Raw genomic sequence first — 19,175 nt, 5'->3', positions numbered from 1 at the left:
GGCCCCCAATGACTTCTTTCTTTACCCGAAGATAAAGGAAATATTGAAAGGAAGACATTTTGATAACATTCAGGACATCAAGGGTAATATGACGACAGCTCTGATGGCCATTCCAGGAATAGAGTCCAAATTGCTCTGAAGGGTGGACTAGGCACTGGCGTCGGTGCATAGCTTCCCAAGGGGAATACTTCGAAGGTGAATGTAGTGATATTCAGCAATGAGGTATGTAGCACTTTTTCTAGGATGAGTTAGCGAACTTAATTGTCTGAACTTATATACTCTGGAATTTCTAGAAGCAAAGGGGAAAGAGTAGGAGCCAAGGAGTGTCATGGAAACCTTGGAAGTCCTTGCCAGGAAGTGGTCTTTTCTTGCTTTCTATTCTATGTGACACTTGAATTTAAGAAGCAAATGTTTGCTCCAGTTATTCTTTTATTCAACCCTTTTGTTTTACTGAAATTGACTATGATGTTTTCAGAAGTTTTTTAATTCCAGTATATCATAGTAGTCTCCTTGCTTCTTTATATGAATTTTTCATAGAATTTCTATCAGTTGAAACGTTTCTCTAAAGATAGTTGTAGAGAATATCCATGCTTACTGTCCTTCAGTTTTTCTTCATGTTTGATGTCTTAACATATATATATATATATATATATATATATTTATATATATATATATATATATATATATATATTTTTTTTTTTTTTTTTACAGTGAAAAACGTTTGTATTTAGAATTAGCCAGCTGGACTCAGTTTAGATGATCCCAATTTTGTTGACAACATCCAAAGCATCGTAGTCAGGAGCCAGCCGAACATATGCCTTCTTCTCTCCATCAGGCCTGATCAGGGTGTTGACCTTGGCCACGTCAATGTCATAGAGCTTCTTCACAGCCTGTTTGATCTGGTGCTTGTTGGCCTTGACATCCACAATGAACACAAGTGTATTGTTGTCTTTTATCTTCATGGCCGACTCGGTAGTTAGGGGGAATTTGATGATAGCATAGTGGTCAAGCTTGTTTCTCCTGGGAGCACTCTTCCGAGGATATTTAGGCTGCCTTCGGAGCCGCAGTGTCTTGGGCCTTCGGAAGGTGGGTGACGTCCGGATCTTCTGTTTTTTGTGGCTGTGGACGCCTTTTAGGACTGCTTTCTTTGCCTTCAAAGCCTTCGCTTTGGCTTCGGCTTTGGGAGGGGCAGGGGCTTCCTTCTTCGCTTTTGGCTCCATCTTCGTGAAAAGGGTTTTTAACATATATATTAAAGAAGTACGAGTAGTTTCCTTGATATAACTTTTTAAAAAACAAAATTTTATTGTGGAATAATGTGTTTCGCCAGGGCTCATCAGCTCCAAGTCGTCCTTCAATCTAATTGTGGAGGGTGCAACTCAGCTCCAAGTCCAGTTGCCATTTTCAATCTTTGTTGCAGGGGGCGCAGCCCACCATCCCATGCAGGAATTGAACCGGCAACCTTGTTGAGAGCCCGCGCTCTAACCAACTGAGCCATCTGGCCACCTCTGGAAGCTCAACGGCAGCTCGTTGTCTTCAATATTTGTAGTTGTGGAGGGTGCAGCTCACTGGTCCATGTGGGAATTAAACTGGCAACCCTGCTGCTCAGAGCTCATGCTCTAACCAACTGAGCCATCTGGCCGCCCTTGATAATAATTTTTTTGATACAATTTTTATATATGGAAAATAATTTTACTTTAAATGAAGCAATGTATGATCATAATGAATAGGAAAGAAGGGTCCTGTGTCTAGTAAGAAAGGAGGGTTTGCTTTATTTGCTTAGTTGTCATTTGTTGGAAGAAAAGAATACAGAAAGGCTCAAAAATAATGAGTTATTTTTAGGGTTTTAAGAAGTTTTATTTGGAAAAAAAGCTGCTTGTTTAGTGTGAGGAGTAAAACTGCATTTAAAAGGTTTCTAGTTGATTACTACTTTTTAAAAACCTTTGTTATGGAAATTTTAAAACAAATGTAGAACAAATACTTCAGCTAACATTAATGTAGTCATCATTCCTCTTTCTGCCTCTTGTTTCGTCTGTTCCTCCTACGTTTCTTTCTCTAATTTTTTAAAACAAATCCTAGACATGTTTTATTTCATCTATCAATACTTCTCAAACAGATACAAGTCCCTTATTTAAAAAAACATAACCATAATACTATTATCACACTGAATAAGATCAATAGTAATTTATTATCATCTAGTACATGCCTGTTCAACTTTCTTACTTGTTTCAAAAAGGAGTTGAAACAAGGTTCCAGTGTTGCTACAAGGATGGTGAGTTGCTATGTCACATTGGCCTCTTTTAATCAACAAATCTCCCATTTTAAAAAAATGCTTTTAATTTTTAGAAGATACTGTATGATTTATTCTGCAGCATTTTCCACATTCTGGGATTTTCTGATTCTGGTGTTATTGAACATGTTTCTCTATCCCTTGTGTTTCCTATTGACTGTTAGAAATGTGATTAGATTCAGGTTCAGTTTTTTTGTTTTTTTGGAAAGAATTCTTGATTTTCTTCTGTGTTCTTCCTATGATACCACTAATGGAAGCACATCACTTTAATGATGTTCATCCTAGTTCAGGTGATGTCAGCCTAATCCGTATATTAAAAAGTTTCCCTTCAGTTTTTGACCTAATGGTTTTAGCATTCATTGATAATTAGCTCTTAATTCGCTATTTCATTGGGGGTTATAAAATGGTTTTCTAATTTTATTTCTCCAGTATCCGTCAGCTATGGTTATTTTATGGAGAAGAATTTTCCCTAATCAACTATTTGGTTTCCTTATTACCTTGAAATATGTTAATACAGAAAAGACAAGATAAATGCTTAATTCTTTGTCATTTTGTCAACTCAAGACTGAATTGATGTCCTGGCAGCCTCCACAAATGATCAGTGAAGGTTTTTTTTGGGGGGGTTGGGGAACTAAGAGGGGTGTAATGATAAATCATTGCAAGTGGATCTATTTTTATTGTATGTCAGTCTTTTGTACCATCTCTGGTCAGTAAAATCTTTTTCAAGTTAGCTCTTAAGTCATTTTGTTACGACTACAGTAATCTTTGATAACTTTCTTGCTTTCTGGTGCAAGATGAATCAGGTTCATCTGTACATTCCCCACTCCAGATCTGAAATCAGAAGCCCTGGTTTCTCTTAGTGGGAAATAGTGTTCAGAGACCATAACACTTGACCATTTTTAAAGTTATATGGTCTTAATTTTTATATTTACAAGGGTTCTTTGGAGTTTCTACCCAGTGTAGGAATCTTTGTCTTCAGTAGTTTGCATGTTTATAATTGGACTTGTTTGAGACTATTTAAAAAGGTTAAGTGACAAAGATTCTCGTTGAATATAATCTCTACTTTGTTGTTTTTAAGATAATTCTAAAATGAAAGGAAACCAATAAAAATTAAAAATGAAAGGATATATAAAGCAAATGTAGCAACAATTAGAATTTAAATATTTAAACAAAACTTTATGGAAAAAGTAATTAACAGTAACTAAACAAATTTCTGACTCCATGTTTGTAAAATATGTAATTCACATTGAGGTTGTAACCACCATGAATCCATTATGTATCAAAAAACCTTGCATTGAAGTATATAAAACAAAAATTTAAGTGGTTTAGAGGCACTGAAGTTTAATTGAATTTGGTACACTATGGGGGAAAACATTATCTTCTTTTTACACTCCCATGGAACATTTACAGAAATTAATCATAATTTACATTTCATTTCATTTTTTTAAAGATTTTATTGGGGAAGGGGAACAGGACTTTATTGGGGAACAGTGTGCACTTCCAGGACTTTTTTTTCCAAGTCAAGTTGTTGTCCTTTCAATCTTAGTTGTGGAGGGTGCTGTTCAGCTTCAAGTTGTTGTCCTTTCAGTCTTAGTTGTGGAGGGCGCAGCTCAGCTCCAGGTCCAGTTGCCACTGTTAGTTGCAGGGGGCAGAGCCCACCATCTCTTGCGGGACTGGAGGAGTTGAACCGGCAACCTTGTGGTTGAGAGCCCACTGGCCCATGTGGGAATGGAACCGGCAGCCTTCGGAGTTAGCATGGAGCTCCAACCGCCTGAGCCACTGGGCCGGCCCTACATTTCATTTTAAAATCTTAAAATTTAGATACTCCAGTACTTTGACCACACTGCAGTAAAGCTGAAATGAGTAAAGTGTCAACTACAACAACCAACCATTTGGAAATTTTAAAACCTCTAAGCAACTCTTGGGTTAAACAAGTTGAAACTAACTTCAATTACAAACTGTTAGGAATATAACAATGAGTTATATTCAGTTATACCTCAATTAAAGAAATACAATAATGAGAGCACACCATATTACAAGTTGGGATATGAGCAGAGTTACACTCTAGAGGAAATATTTAACAGTTAATGCTTTTAGTGTAAAAAAATGAATTGCATATTCAACTTTATATGTTAAAACAATGAAATAAACTTGAGAAAAGCACGGGAAGAATTAGTAAAGTTGAAAATAATATGTTAGAAGAAATGAATTAAGAAGTAGAAAAATCTATAGACTGATAAGAATAAGAGCTGATTCTTTGTGACGAGATGGATAAACAAGTTTCTGACAAGTCTAATTGAGGAAAAAAACGAAAAAGTAGAAATAGTATTAAGTTGAAGAAAAGGCTATAACCATAAATAGATTGGGGTAATATGTTGAACTCTTGTATGTATAATTAACTAACTCAGTGCTTATACAGATATAAATAAGATGAAATGGAAGATTTTATAAAGTAAGTTATCAAAATGATTCAAGAAGTAGGAAACGTGAATAGGCCAATAACTGTTTAAGAAATGGTAAATAATGTGAAAGAACAACCCTTCAAGTTTCTAGTCTTTCTTTGTAACCTTTGCGGAGCAGTTTGTTTTCTTTTTTCTAATTTTATTGGTGAATATAGGGGAGGGAATAGTGTGTTTCTCCAGGGCCCATCAGCTCCTAGTCGTTGTCCTTCAATCTAGTTGTGGAGGGCGCAGCTCAGGTCCAAGTCCAGTCGCCATTTTCAATCTTTAGTTGCAGGGGGCGTAGCCCATCATCCCATGCAGGAATTGAACCGGCAACCTTGTTGTTGAGAGCTCGCCCTCTAACCAGCTGAGCCATCCGGCTGCCCCTCCAGAAGCTCAGCGGCAGCTCATAATTTTCAGTCTAGTTGTGGAGGGTGCAGCTCATCTGCCCATGTGGGAATTGAACTGGCAACCTTGTTGTTTAGAGCTCACGCTCTAACCAACTGAGCCATCTGGTGGCTCTGAGGAACAGTTTATTTTCATGTTTTAAAAAACATTTGTCAAAATAGAAAAAATCTTATATCAAGATGCCAAAAAATACCTCGGTATGTTTAGTATTCATTTCTGATAAAGTTCCATTCTATAAAACTTAAGAATAGAGGGTTATTTCCTCCGTATGTGTAAAAATCCAACAGCCATCCCTAGAAATTTAGGAGGGATGCCTGCTGTTACCTTAATTGCTTATTACTGTTCTAGGAAGTTCTTGGGAATATAGTTAGATGAGGAAAAGAAATAAGAAGTGTAAATCTTAGAAATTGGGAAGTAAAATCAGTATTTTCAATGATAAAGTTATTTACATGTAAATCTCAAGAGTATCAACAAAATATTTTAGGGCTAAGAAGTAAAAATGGAAACGATCTGGAAGAAAAGAAGAAAATGTATTAAGATTATAACAGGGAACAATAAAATGCTTAGTTACAAAATAAAAATTCTTTTTTCTTTTTTTTAAAGATTTTATTGGAGAAGGGGAACAGGACTTTATTGGGGAACAGTGTGTACTTCTGGGACTTTTCCAAGTCAAGTTATTGCCCTTTCAGTCTTAGTTGTGGAGGACGCAGCTCAACTCCAGGTCCAGTTGCTGTTGTTAGTCGCAGGGGGCGCAGCCCACCATCTCTTGTGGGAGTCGACAACCTTGTGGTAGAGAGGACACACTCCAACCAACTGAGCCATGTGGCCACCCGGGAGCCAAGCAGCAGCTCATTGACTTCATTCTAGTTGCGGAGGGTGCAGCTCGCTGGCCCGTGTGGGAATTGAACCGGCAGCCCTGTTGCCTAGAGCACTCGCTTTAACCAACTGAGCCACCCGTCTGCCCCTAAAAATATTTTTAAAATCCCACAAAACCCAATACCTTGACTATAACTAGTTGGAAAATATATTTTAAAAAGAGATTGATTCACAAAGCAATAAAAAATCAAAGCTCCTTGGGATAAACCTAGTAAGAAATATGTAAGATTTAAAATTTACGACTTAACGGAAATGATAAAATAAAAACAATAGTCACAACAACTAATTTCAATTGAATATTGTTTTAAGCACTTCTTACTGCATTTAATTCTCAAAATGACCTTATAACATAGTGTTAATGCCTGAGTGTAACAGGAAAATGCCCTGTCAAGGTTATTTAGTTGGCTAGAATGAGGAAGGAATGGGATTGGAGCTCATTAAGGATGTGTAAATGAGAATCTGTAACCACTATGCTTTGATGACTCTCGAGAAAAACCGATATACCATGTTCCTAGATGGGAAAATCCAATATTGTAAAAATACATGTTTAAATAAAATATTCCAGTCAGTGTCACAATGGAATTTTGTTTTTGATGGTGAGAAGGGTAGAATTTGAGGTGATCAAGTTCATTAGGAATTATAAATGATCAAGTTCATTAGGAATTATAAATATGTGAAAGATATTCAAAACAGTTTTGAATTAGAATAATGGGAGAGTGAAGGAGTAGGGGAATGGGTGGGTACCTTGTTCTACAGGATCCTGAATATAAATACTACTATAGGAATGCTCAAATTGTTACAGATAAACAGATTTATGTCTATATATAAGAATATAGTTATAAATTATTCATTAACTGGTGTTTAGACACTCTGCTGGTCATTTCAGCAAAAAATAAAGTTAGATCTTTTTCTTACTTTAGATGCCAAAACCAATTCTAGAGTGACTGAATATATAAATATAAGATAATGAAACTATTAAAGTACTCCCAAAAAATGTAGGTAAATATTAGGTCTTGATATGGGGAATGCCATTCTAAGCATAAAAATAAAATAGTAATTCAAAAGAATGATAGATTTGACTATATTGAAAAAATGTCACATTTTAAAAATGGAAAAAATATTTGACAAATAGAAATGACTAGTTTTAGAAGATGGGGCATTGGACAGATTAAAGCAGATAACCACATTAGGAGTCATCTTAGAAATCCACAGTGCTTCACATCCCTAACTTCCACCCAGTTACCATTCATGCTTTCATTCAAATGTTCTTTTTTTTTTAAATCGAGCCATTTTAAAAACTGTTCTACTATTTATTTTTTATTTTTATTTCAGTGTGTTTTTCTAGGACCCATCAGCTTCAAGTCAAGTAGTTATTTCAATCTAGTTGTGGAGGCCGCAGCTCACAGTGGCCCATGTGAGGATTGAACCGGCAACTTTGTTATGAGCACTTTGCTTTAACCAACTGAGCTAACCAGCCACTCCCTCATTCAAATGTTTGAATGTCTAGTTTATACAGGGAACCATACAGTAATGAATAAAATGGAGAAAATCTATGCTCTTATGGAGTTTACATTCTAGTGATGGGAAAAAGAAATGCTAATCAAGTAATATAGAGGATTTAAAATGGAGCATTTCTGTAGAGAAAGCAGAAAAAAGAGATAACAATATTCTATGGTGGAAGGGGCATTGCAATTTTAAATAGTGACATTTAAGCAAAAATCTGAAGGAGATGAGAAAGTGAGCCATGTTGGCATCTGAGAAGAATATTCCAGGTAGCGGGAAAAACATGGCGAGGCTGTGAGGCAGGAGAGTGCTGGGCATGTGTTATGAACAGAGAGGTGGTAGCTGCAGATGAGGGAGCGAGGTGGTGGTGAGCAGTAGGAGATGAAGTCCTGGAGTTCACTGTCTAGATGGTGTTGTGGTGGCTGTTGTGTAAGTATCGGATGTTTCACAGCATTCCTGGCCTCTACCCACTAGATGTCAGTAGAACTCTCCAGTTATGATAATCAGAAATGTCTTGAGACATTGCCAGATTTTCTAGATTTGGGGAGCAAAATTGCCTCCGATTGAAAACCATTGCTCTTCTAAATGACTGTGGTCAGTCCCTTTGGGGAAGCCTTAGAGGAAGATTTCTGGTGTGTACTTGTAATGGTGCAGAGTCCTTTCAGGGGCCTCAGTCTCTCCTCAATCAAGAGGCTAAGGGTCTGTGAATTGACTAGGTCTGAAAACTAAGCGAATGTGATGACTCAGTTTGGTTTTTGGCCACCAGATTTAAGGACTTTTCTGTTAATATAGATTAAACTGCCCATGTATTTAATTCCTAGGAACATCATGATCAATTAGACACTGCCAAAGATCCCTGTGGGCCAAAGCATTCTGATTATTTGTATGTCCTTGCTGCCTTTATCCTTGGGGTTGAGTGTCGCCAGTTGGCCTCTACTACTTTGGGAACCCATCATCCTCAGTGAAATTAGGGAGCCCATCTCAGTGGTGACATTCCCCATAGTCATACGTGACCTACAATAACAAGCAGCCACACAGCTTTTTAATTATGCAATGCTCCCCTCACTAATATAATGTCATCTGGGCTTTCTCAGGGAATATAGTTGAATAGTTGGTGTACAAGTTGCATAGGATAAATCCACTCCAATATTCCTCCTTCCCAGGCCTTTGGATTTTCTCTTCCCCATAATGCCAGTGAAACTGTAGTATCTCAACCTTATTAAACCTCATTTGATGTTTAGTGTTAGTTGTAATTTTGATTTGTATTTCCCTAATGATTTTCAGCTATTGTAGAGCGTAAGTTTCAATCAACAAGTAAGCCATTAGAGCCACTTTCAATTGCACAAGCTAACACATTAAATTCAGAATCTGTAGTAAGCTCTCACCTATATTAATGAATTCTAACCTTGTGCATCTATTTCTACACATTTCCCAGGTTTTACCTTTATATATTAGCAAAATCCTAGTATTTTTCAGTTTGTAAGGCATTTCCTCTTGGGTCGTAGTTGTACCTGTCCTGCTGTAACATGCTGAAATTTGAACCTAGTTATGGGTCTAGCAGGGTTGGTTGTGGTTGGTCATGAGGAGAATAAACATCCTCCTGCAAGTCATTTGCTACACATAAGGTATCACAGGATTTTCGAGCAAAGGAATGCTACTCTCCTTAGATGCAGAAGGGTAAATTACTTCCATTAGAAGTTTGAAATTGTCCTTTTTATTCTGGTTCAACCACATATTCCCATTCTAAGTTTTAGGGTCCCTTTTCTTTTCCCAGTTATTGCTTACTTTCTTTTTTTTTTTTTTTTTGAATATATATATACTGTTTATACGTACATACTGTGCATATGATTCATTTTATCTGCTTACTTTCATATGAGAAATTTTGTGACACTATGAATTCATCTGGAGATGTAATTCAGCTATTTGCCCAATTAAATTTTGCCTTTGATTTTCAGCAGTAACCTTTATTACAAGTATTAAAGCTTTTTTTTTTTTTTTTTTTTAAGGATTGCGCAGCTCACAGTGGCCCATGCAGAGATCAAACCGGCAACTTTGGTGTTATTAGCACCATGCTCTAACCAACTGAGCTAACCGGCCACCCCAAGGATGTTTTTATTTTAATACTGTCATAAAAGTACTCTGTTTCTCAGACTTATTTGAGCTGAGCGTTAATAGACCTGAACTTGTTTTTTTCTGTAACTGCTCAAGAGCACATAGAGAATCCATCTCACCTTAACAGATCTTGTAGTCATCACTACTGCCTTAATAGTCAAGTTAACAGCCATTTGCGTTCTCAAGGCACTTGCTCCAGTTGGTACTTCATCACACCCAACCACAGGTGATAGCTTGATGCCACTGCATGCCAGGGATTACTAGCATCCTTTTTCTACTTGAGCCCTTTGCTGAAGGCTAAGGACACAACCAAGCCAATCTTCACATCCCATCTTTGTGGGTCTATCTGTTGTGACCACTGCCAGTACAAATCCTTTATTAGTCAGAGATCAGAAACCTCACAGTAATTTGAACAGGGAAAGTTTAATGTAAAGAATTATTAACCAGCAACAGAGAATTAACCCTAAGGAAGAAGAAGAATTTTAAAGTATGCAGAATAGCAGGCAGAGGGAGCAGCAACTACCTCTAGGGCTGAGGCAGAGTAGCAGGGATGGTACAGATTTGAAAGATGCCACATCTCTGTTTTAAGGCTGAGATTCAGATCTTGTTGGACAGGGTGTGTTCCACTGGATGTTGGAGAAGTTTGAGGTGCTGAGGATGTTGTTGGCAAGCAGGAAACCTCCCTCTGGGGTGCTGACAAAAGTCACTAGGAAGCCCCTTGCTGAACCTGGGTTAGAAGCCAGCTGGGGCACTGGCATAATTCTCTGGGAGGCCTCCCACACTCGGGTGCTGACAAAACTTGCTAGAAAACCACTCATGGGGTTGTCTGTATGTGTCACTGGAGACTTGGAGGCAATTTGGCACCTAGGGAGAGGGTCATAGGGTGTCTTGCACACCAATAGCCTCCACTGGAGGAAGCAGTTTAGAGCACAGTTTAATGGGACGAGAACTCCCTTCCTTCTGGAGTACTCCAGTGCCATCTTCTGACAAAGGTTGTTAACATTGTGCCAGCTAGCAAAGGAGAAATGTTTATAGGTGCCCGCTCTATTATGACAAAACAAGGCAGAGAAGAATGAATGGGTTTGGAGTTGAGAGCCAGTACATTTGTCAATGGTACACTTAGATATTTACATTTCTAGTACTCTTCATTCCTTTGCGTAGACGCTGATTTCTATGTGGTGTCATTTTACTTCTTCCTGAAGGACTTACCTTTAATACTTCTTGTCGTGCTGGTATGCTACTGTTGATGAATTCTTCCAGCTTTTGTATACCTGAAAAAACTATTTTGCTTTTGTCACACACACAACAAAGAAAATAGTGATAAAATATAAAATTTACTATCTTAACCCATTTTTAAGTGTATAGTTAGTGATATTAAATACATTTATAATATTGTACAACTATCACCACCATCTTATCTGCATAGGTCTTTTCATCTTGTAAGACTGAAGTTCTGTACCCATTAAAGAATAATTCCCTATTCTTCCCTACTCCCAACTTTTGGCAACCACTGTTCTACTGTCTCTCTATTACTTAGTATAGTGTCCTCAGGTTTCCTCCATGTTTTGACCATATGTCAAAAGTCATTTCCTTTTAATGGCTGAATAATATTCCATTATGTATGTACATTTTGCTTATTTATTCATCTGTCAGTGGACACTTGGGTTTTCATGTTTTAATCATTGCCAAAATGTTGCTATGAACATGGGTATACAGGTATCTCTTCAAGACTTTGCTTGTTTTCAGTTATTTTGAGTATATACCCAGAGGTAGAATTATTGGATCGTATGGTAATTCTATTTTTAATTTTTTGAGGAACTGCCATACTGTTTTCCATAACAGCTGTACCTTTTTGCATTTCACCACCAATGCCTAAGGGCTCATTTCTTCACAGCCTTGTCAACTTGTTTTGTTTCTTTGATAGTAGCCATCCTAATGAGTATGAGGTGGTATTTCATTGTCGTTTTGATTTACTCTTCCCGAGTGGTTAGTGATATTGAGCGTCTTTTCATGTGCTTATTGGTCATTTGTATGTCTTTGGAGAAATGTCTTTACGAGTTCTTTGTCCATTTTTGAGTTGGGGTGATTATTTTTTGTTGAGTTTTAGGAGTTCCTTATGTACTGGGGGGTGCTAAAAAATGTGTACATGTGACTTGTGTTCATTTTTTGTCATTGGTATATATTGGTATTACAATTTTAATAGTTTTTTGCTTTCTTAAAATGTGTATACATTTTATTTGGCACCCTTTTTATTCTGGATATTGACTTATCAGATATAAGATTTATAAATATTTTAACCCATTCTATGAGTTGCTTTTTCAGTCTGTTTGTACTGAGTAAATTTTTATGCACAAAATTTAAAAGTTTTCATTCTGAAGTTTAACTTTTCTATTTTTTTTGTTGCCTGTGCATTTGGTGTCATATTAATGAAGTCATTGCCGTATCCAATTGTCGTGAAGCTTTTGCCCTAAGAATTTTATAGTTTTAGGTCTTACGTTTAGGTCTTTGATCCTTTTTCATTCATTCATTCATTCATTCATTCATTCATTCATTTATGTTATTTTTTTAAGGATGGTGCAGTTCACAGTGGCCCATGCGGGGATTGAACTGGCAGCCTTGGTGCTACTAGCACCATGCTCTAAACAACTGAGCTAACCGGCCACCCCCAGGTCTTTGATGCTTTTTAAGTTAATTTTTGTATGTGGTGTGACGTAAGGGTCTAGTGTCATTCTTTTGTATGTACATATCCAGTTTTCCCAGCACCATTTGTCGAAAAGACTATCCTTTTCCATTGAATGGCCTTGGCACAGTCTTGTCAAAATCATTTTACCCTATATGGAAGGGTTTTTTTCTGAGCTCTTTATTATGTTCCATTGGTCTGTATGTTTGTCTTTATGCCAGTACCACACTGTTTTGACCACTCTAGCTTTGTAATAAGTTTAATAGTCATGAAGTGTGAATCCTCCAGCTTTGCTCTTATCAGGACTGTTTTGGCTATTCAGGGTCCCTTGAGATTCTATATGAATTTTAAGATGGGTTATTCTAGTTCTGCAAAAAAACATCATTGGGATTTTGATAGAGATTGCACTGAATCTGTAGATTGTTTTGGGTGGTATTAACATCTTAACAATATTAAGTCTTCCAGTCCATAAACGTGGGATGTGTTTCCATTTATTTATGTTTTTAATTTCTTTCAGAATACTTTGTAGTTTTCATTGTACAAGTGTTTCATCTCCTTCGTTTAATTAATTTCTAGGTATGGTATTCTTTTTGATGCTATTGTAAATAGAATTTTTATAAATTTCTTCTCAGATTGTTCATTGTTAGTATGTAGAAATGCAGCTGACTACTGATTTTTGTGTGTTGCCATTGTATCCTGCTACTTTGCTGAATTCATTTATTAGTTCTAACGGGTTTTTTTGGTAGCATCTGTAGGGTTTTCCACATTTAAGATCATGTCATCTGCAGACAGATAATTTTACTTTTCCAATTTGGATGCCTTTGATGTAGGGTTTTCATATATTCCATCTTTAAGGTTTAGATAGTCCCTTCTTTTAACATAATAGAGTTAAATTTTATCAAATGCTTTTTCTGCATGTAGTGCAAAAATCATATAGTTCTTTTTTTCCCCCCAGACTGACTATTCCTTTGTTTTCTGAATATTAAACCAACTTATATTCCTTCAGTAAGCTGCATATGCTGGATAATACTTTTTATATGTTTTTGGATTAAGTTTATAATGTTTTGATAAGAGTTTTTGTATCTATGTTCATGTGCAATATTGATTAGAAGCTGTATTTTCTTTTACTGTCTTTGGTGTCAGGGTAATGTTGGTTTTATAAATTGAGTTTGTAAATATTCCTTCCTACTAATTTCTTAATAAGTTTGGGTAAGATTATTATTATAGGTTTCTTAAATGTTTCATATTTTTGCCAGTAAACCCATCTGGGCCTGGAATTTTCTTTGTGAGAGGTTCAGTTAATCATTTGAATTTTAAAATAGATACAAGAATTTTTGGAAGTATTTATCTCAGTTTGTTGAGATCTTGCTTCCAGGTGTATCCTTTGGCTCAAATAAATTTTTATAAAAATTGAAAGAATTTTTATTTTTTCTTGTTTTATTTTTGGTGGTTTGTGTCTTTTGAGGCATTCATCCGCTCCACCTTAAGTAGTTGAATTTATTGGCCAAATTATTCATAGTATTCTTTTATTCTTTTAATGTCTGGTGATGTGTAGTTAGTTGTGTCCCTTCTTTGATTCCTGATATTGTCAATTTGTGTCTTTATTTTTTATTTGATCATTCTAGATAGAGGTTATTACTGTTATATTGATATTTTAAAAGAATTAATTTCTTATTTCACTGAACTTTTAATTGTTTTTCATTTTTTTAATTGATTTTTTTCATATCTTTATTATTCTTACTCCTTTTGGGATTACTTTGCTCTTTCCCCAGCTTTTTGATTTGACACCCGTAAAAAAAAAATACAAATGTTTAAAGCTGTCAACATTTTTTTTAAGCACAGCTTTTAATGCATCTCAAAACTCTTGGTAAGTTTTGTTTTCGTTATCTTAGTTCAAAACACTTTTGATTTTTTTTTTTTTACTTTAATACATGGTTTATTTAGAAGCATGTTTAGTGTACACATTTTGGTGTTATTTATGTTAGTGATGTCCAGTTTAATATTGCTGAAGTTAGTGAATATATCTTCTACTTCCATTATTTTATTTCTGGTGATACTTTTTTATGGTTCAACATGTGTTATATCTTGGTGCTTGCTTCATGTACACTTAAAAAGAAGTATATACTATACTTGGTTGGTGTTTTTATATATAATGCTTAGGTAAAGTTTATTTATAGAGTTGTTAAATTTTTGTCTTTACCTTTTTTTGGTCTCCTTGTTCTAAAATTACAGCTATAAATGTACAATCATAATTGGAGATTTTATGTTTATCATTTTAGTTCTGTTTTTTACTTTATGTATTTTGAAGTTGTGCTAGTTGCCATACATTTAGAATTATCTTGTTGATGATCATTATTAATGATTATTTTTGTAATACTTCTGTTTAAGTTGACTTTTTCTGATATTAATGTATGTACGTAGTTACATCAGGTTTGTAATACTTTGAATTTGACTGGTATATGTTCCCCTCCCCCTTTTACTTTCAGTGAATCTGTGTCTCTATATTTAAAATGTGTTTCTTATAATACTATATAGTTAGGTCTTGCCTTTTTTTCCTAGTGTGGTACTTTTTAATTGTTGTGTTTATTCCATTTTAATTAAATGTAATTACTTACATAGTTTGGTTTACGTCTTCCATCTTGGTATTTTTTTCTTGAATTACTTTTATTGTTACTTTCAAGTGGGATTTCTTATTTATCTCATTTTTATTTTTTGTTCCTCTTTTATTATAGTTTGGTTACATCTATTTCACTGTTCCATTTTGAATGTTTACATGGACTTCTTTATGTGATGTATTTTTTAGAGGTTACAATATGTATCTTTTAATTTATCACCTTTAAAAGTTATATCATTTGTCATCTTTTACAACAATGTATTTCATTTATCTTCTTCCCCATCCGTTCCCCTCACCCTGTTTTAGGTCTTTGTCTTTTATTATACTTCTGTGTGTGCTTATTTATTTTATTTGTCAGTATCAGTGTGGTCTCATGGATTCTTAAATCAGTGTATAGTGATACATTGTTGCCATTATTTATTTTGATGTTCACGTCATCCCAAATTCAGCCCATGGAATTTCCTTCAACCTAGTTTCTGTTTTTTTGTTTTTTAAAAAAATTATTATCAGTTTGTTAGTCCTTTTTTTTTGTTACAAAATTTTCTAGAGTTCTCTTTTAAAATCTTTAATATGATCATATTATTCCTCTACTTGAAATTTTTCAGTGGCTTTCTGTTAACCATATGATAAAGTCAAAAATCATTTAAGACTGGGAATACATGGCCCTGATTATATGTCAGTTTTCTCTCTCATCTTTCACCTATCCCTCCTTTCTTCTAACTGTTGTAGACCTATGTCAGTTTCTCTGTATACTTCTTGCTTTCCTTAAAACTCCCTCTAGTGAGTTCTTTTTCATCCTTCTAATCTAAAAGATGCTTTTTACATATTTAGCCAAGGTTAAATTCCCATTAATTAAATATCATAGCCTTTTTCCCTTCTCCACCACAGCATTCATCTAACTTTGTAGTTCTTTGTTTAATATGTGTATTCCCTGATAGACTTTGAAGGAATATAAGAACTCTTTGTCTTTTTTCTTTAAATAAACCTTTTGTTTTATTTAAAACTCTGTTTTATTCTATTTTAACATCGTGACCAGCACAGCTTGTGCCTGATTTATATTAGGCAAATATTCAAAAACTTTCTGTTGGCGAGTGACTGAATTGAACTCAGTATTTTATCACTTCAAGTGAAATTTAGATATCACCATAAAGGTTGTTTTATCCTCTCCCTTGTGTTGTAGTTGTCATATTTCATATACATATCAAATCCCTATCATGTAATGTTTCAGTTTTTACATTCGATTGTCAAACATATGTAAAAGAACTCAAGCATAGAAAAATGGTCTGTAGTTATAGTTACGTTTATTTAGATTGTTACCAATTCTGTTGCTCTTTCCTGACATTCTAAATTTTCTTCTGATATTTTACTTTTGCAAAGAAAACCTTACTTAATTCTTTTAGTACAGATCCACTGACAGTGAATGCTTCTGTTTTTCCTCATCAGATACTATCTTCATTTTTTATCTTATTCCTAAAGAGTGCTTTCATTGTATGTAGATTTGTGGGTTGACAATTGTTTTCTTTCAGCACTTTAAAAATGTTTTTCTTTCTTTTGGCATCCAAGTTTTCTGACGACAAATCTGTAGTGAAAAGTAATGTGTCATTTTACCTGGTTGTTTTAAGATGTTTTTCTTTGTCTTTAGTTTTCAGAAGTTTGATTATGAGTGTCTTGGGGTATATATCTTTAGATTTATCCTATTTGGGGTTTGCTTATCTTGAATCTGAAGGTAAATGTCTTTTTTCAAATTTGGGAAGTTTTCAGCCATTATTTCTTCAAGTGTATTTCTCTGCATTACAGTTTTTCTCTCCTTCTGGGACTTCGATAACATTAATGTTATACCTTTGATACTTATCTCACTGGTTTCTGAGGCTCTGTTTCTTTTGTTGTTGTTGTTTTGTTTTGTTTCTTCAATTTTTTATCTCTTGTTTAGATAATGTAATTTTAATTAATCTATTTTCACTACTCTTCTCGCCATCTTTGTTTTGCTGTCGAACCCATGAATGAGGGTTTCTTTTAGTTTTATTCATTATGAATTTGTTTTTATTGTTGTAAAATATATATAACATAAAATTTAATATTTTAACCATTTTTAAGCATATAATACATTGGCATTAATAACTTTCATACTGTCCATCTCCAGAACTATTCCATTCTCCCAGACAAAATTCTGTACCCATTCAGTAACTACCCGATACCCTGCACCTCCAACCCCTGGTAATCATTCAATGAGTTTTTATTTTGGTTTTTTAAATTTTTCAGTTCTAAAATTTTTATCTGATTCTTCATTATATCTTCTTCTGTTTCTTTGTTGAGACTTTTTGTCTTTCTTGTAGTTTAAAAAGTGACTGTTCTTCGCTGTTGCAGAGTGTGAAACCATCTGTTTTCTCTCAGTGCATGTGTTCCACCATAGTATATTCAGATCTGCCTTATTCATTTTTCTTGTTGTGGTAAAATATGCATAACAAAATTTGTCATTTAAATTTATTGTTCAGTGGCATTACGTGCAAAAATCACCACCATCCACCTCCAGATCATTTGATCATTTCCCTGCAGAGGGACATTTTTATTTTTGAAAATAACGTGTCAACAAATGTCTAATTTCTTTGTTTTAAAGGTAAGCTTTTGTCGTTGTTTTTTGTTCCCAGAGACAGGTCTAAAGGTTAGGATATTTATAAAGGATGTGTATATGTGTGTTGGCATGGATAATAACCTTTACTATATCAGTTGTTGATATTTCTTTTTAGAAACGTTATACGAAAATGCATGTTATGTTTTACATGTACATATAACTTATTAGGGCTTAAAATTTTATATTCTCTTATCAACATGATATATGATTATTTAAAATTTTTGAGTATTATAGAACTGTTTGTAATTGAGATTACATATATATCAGTTCTTATACTCACATGTATAATATATATAAATACATAATTGACATATTTGTTTAAAAAGGTATGTTTTTGATCTATGTGGGTCCTCTCAAAAAACAGCATTTATAGACATTTCATTAAGAGTTTTAGAGATATATGATTGAGTGCATCTAGTTTCTATAGTTAGGAAAGCAATTTACTAGATTACTTTCTAGCATGTAACATGCTGATAACTCATTTACATAGACTGTCTTTTCCTCACCTTTAGAAAGAGGTAGTATATGCGCATTTAGTAAAACGTTCATTAAAAAAGACAAGTAACTCTTGTGTAAGGTGAAATTTCAGAAATGCTAAGTTTTCATACTTGTTATATCTTTTATTGGTTTCCTTTTTGTTGATCTGTTAGATTAGCTAGAATTAATGTCATAGGGCATAAATTAGGTTTGAGAACTAAGAACTATGAAAATTTAGTAAATAGGATTTTTTAGTGACAAGTTAAGATTAACCCTTTTGGTCTCTACTTTACATTATTTTGTTTAATGTATTAAATGTTATACGAAAGTATAATTGCATACAATCTTATTACCATACATATTGTAGCTTTGGAAAAAACCACAAAGAACTTAGATTTTGGTAATGTCTTTCACGATAGAAGTTGTTAATGGGATATCAGTAAAGGAATAAATATTTTAATTACAATTAAGACTGAACCGACTGGGCTTACTTTTAAGTTATTCTTCTTTTAAGTGGAAGTGCTTGATATCTGGTTAGTTTTATAAGGTATACTCTCTTTAGAAATTTAAAAATATTTAAATCCTATTTTCTCTCTAATATATTATATACTACCTGTATGCGTGACAGCCATTACTGGGCAGCGATGAATACAACGATTACTGGTAAAATTTGATGCCACTGCCTAAGGGGCAAGTAATTGTACCCAGAAATGATTTTGCGCCGTTAGTGCAAAGGTCAACACAGTATAATTACAAATAATGTCTTAGTATTACTGCGAAAATAGTTTTGACTCTGTGGACTCCTGAAAAGGTCATGGGACCCATAAGGGTCTAAGAACCACACATAGAGAGCCACTGCTTTTGGGGTTTTGTTCTTTTTCAAAGGTTTCTTATATGGCTGCAGATGTTTGCAGGCAGAGTAATCTTTGTTTGGCTTCTGTATTCATTCCACAGATACTTTGAAGCTAGGCGTCAGTTGGCTCTTCAATTTTTTTTGTCAATATATGATTTAGGAGATTTCTTTGGATTTTTATTTTTTTATGTTGTGACAATATGCTCTTTGATTTAAGTCAGGGATCCAAGATTTAAATTTTTACCTTAAATAATTGAAGAACTCTTTCATTTATTTAGTTTTATAATTTACAATT

General features: G+C 34.5%; 1 protein-coding gene across 1 annotated transcript; it reads right to left on the bottom strand.

Annotated features, from left to right (window-relative positions):
• Positions 1-752: 752 nt before the first annotated feature.
• LOC308500653 (large ribosomal subunit protein uL23-like) lies at positions 753-1,229 on the bottom strand (the record flags this gene model as incomplete). Its single annotated transcript, XM_081055850.1, has 1 exon — positions 753-1,229. The coding sequence occupies exon 1, from the start codon at positions 1,218-1,220 to the stop codon at positions 753-755; it is 468 nt and encodes a 155-aa protein (XP_080911976.1). The 5' UTR covers positions 1,221-1,229.
• Between the last annotated feature and the right edge of the window lie 17,946 nt (positions 1,230-19,175).

Source organism: Rhinolophus hipposideros, assembly GCF_964194185.1.
Source record: "Rhinolophus hipposideros genome assembly, chromosome: 8".
In the NCBI taxonomy this organism is placed as follows: Eukaryota; Metazoa; Chordata; class Mammalia; order Chiroptera; family Rhinolophidae; genus Rhinolophus; species Rhinolophus hipposideros.
This window is presented reverse-complemented; position numbering and strand designations above follow the sequence as displayed.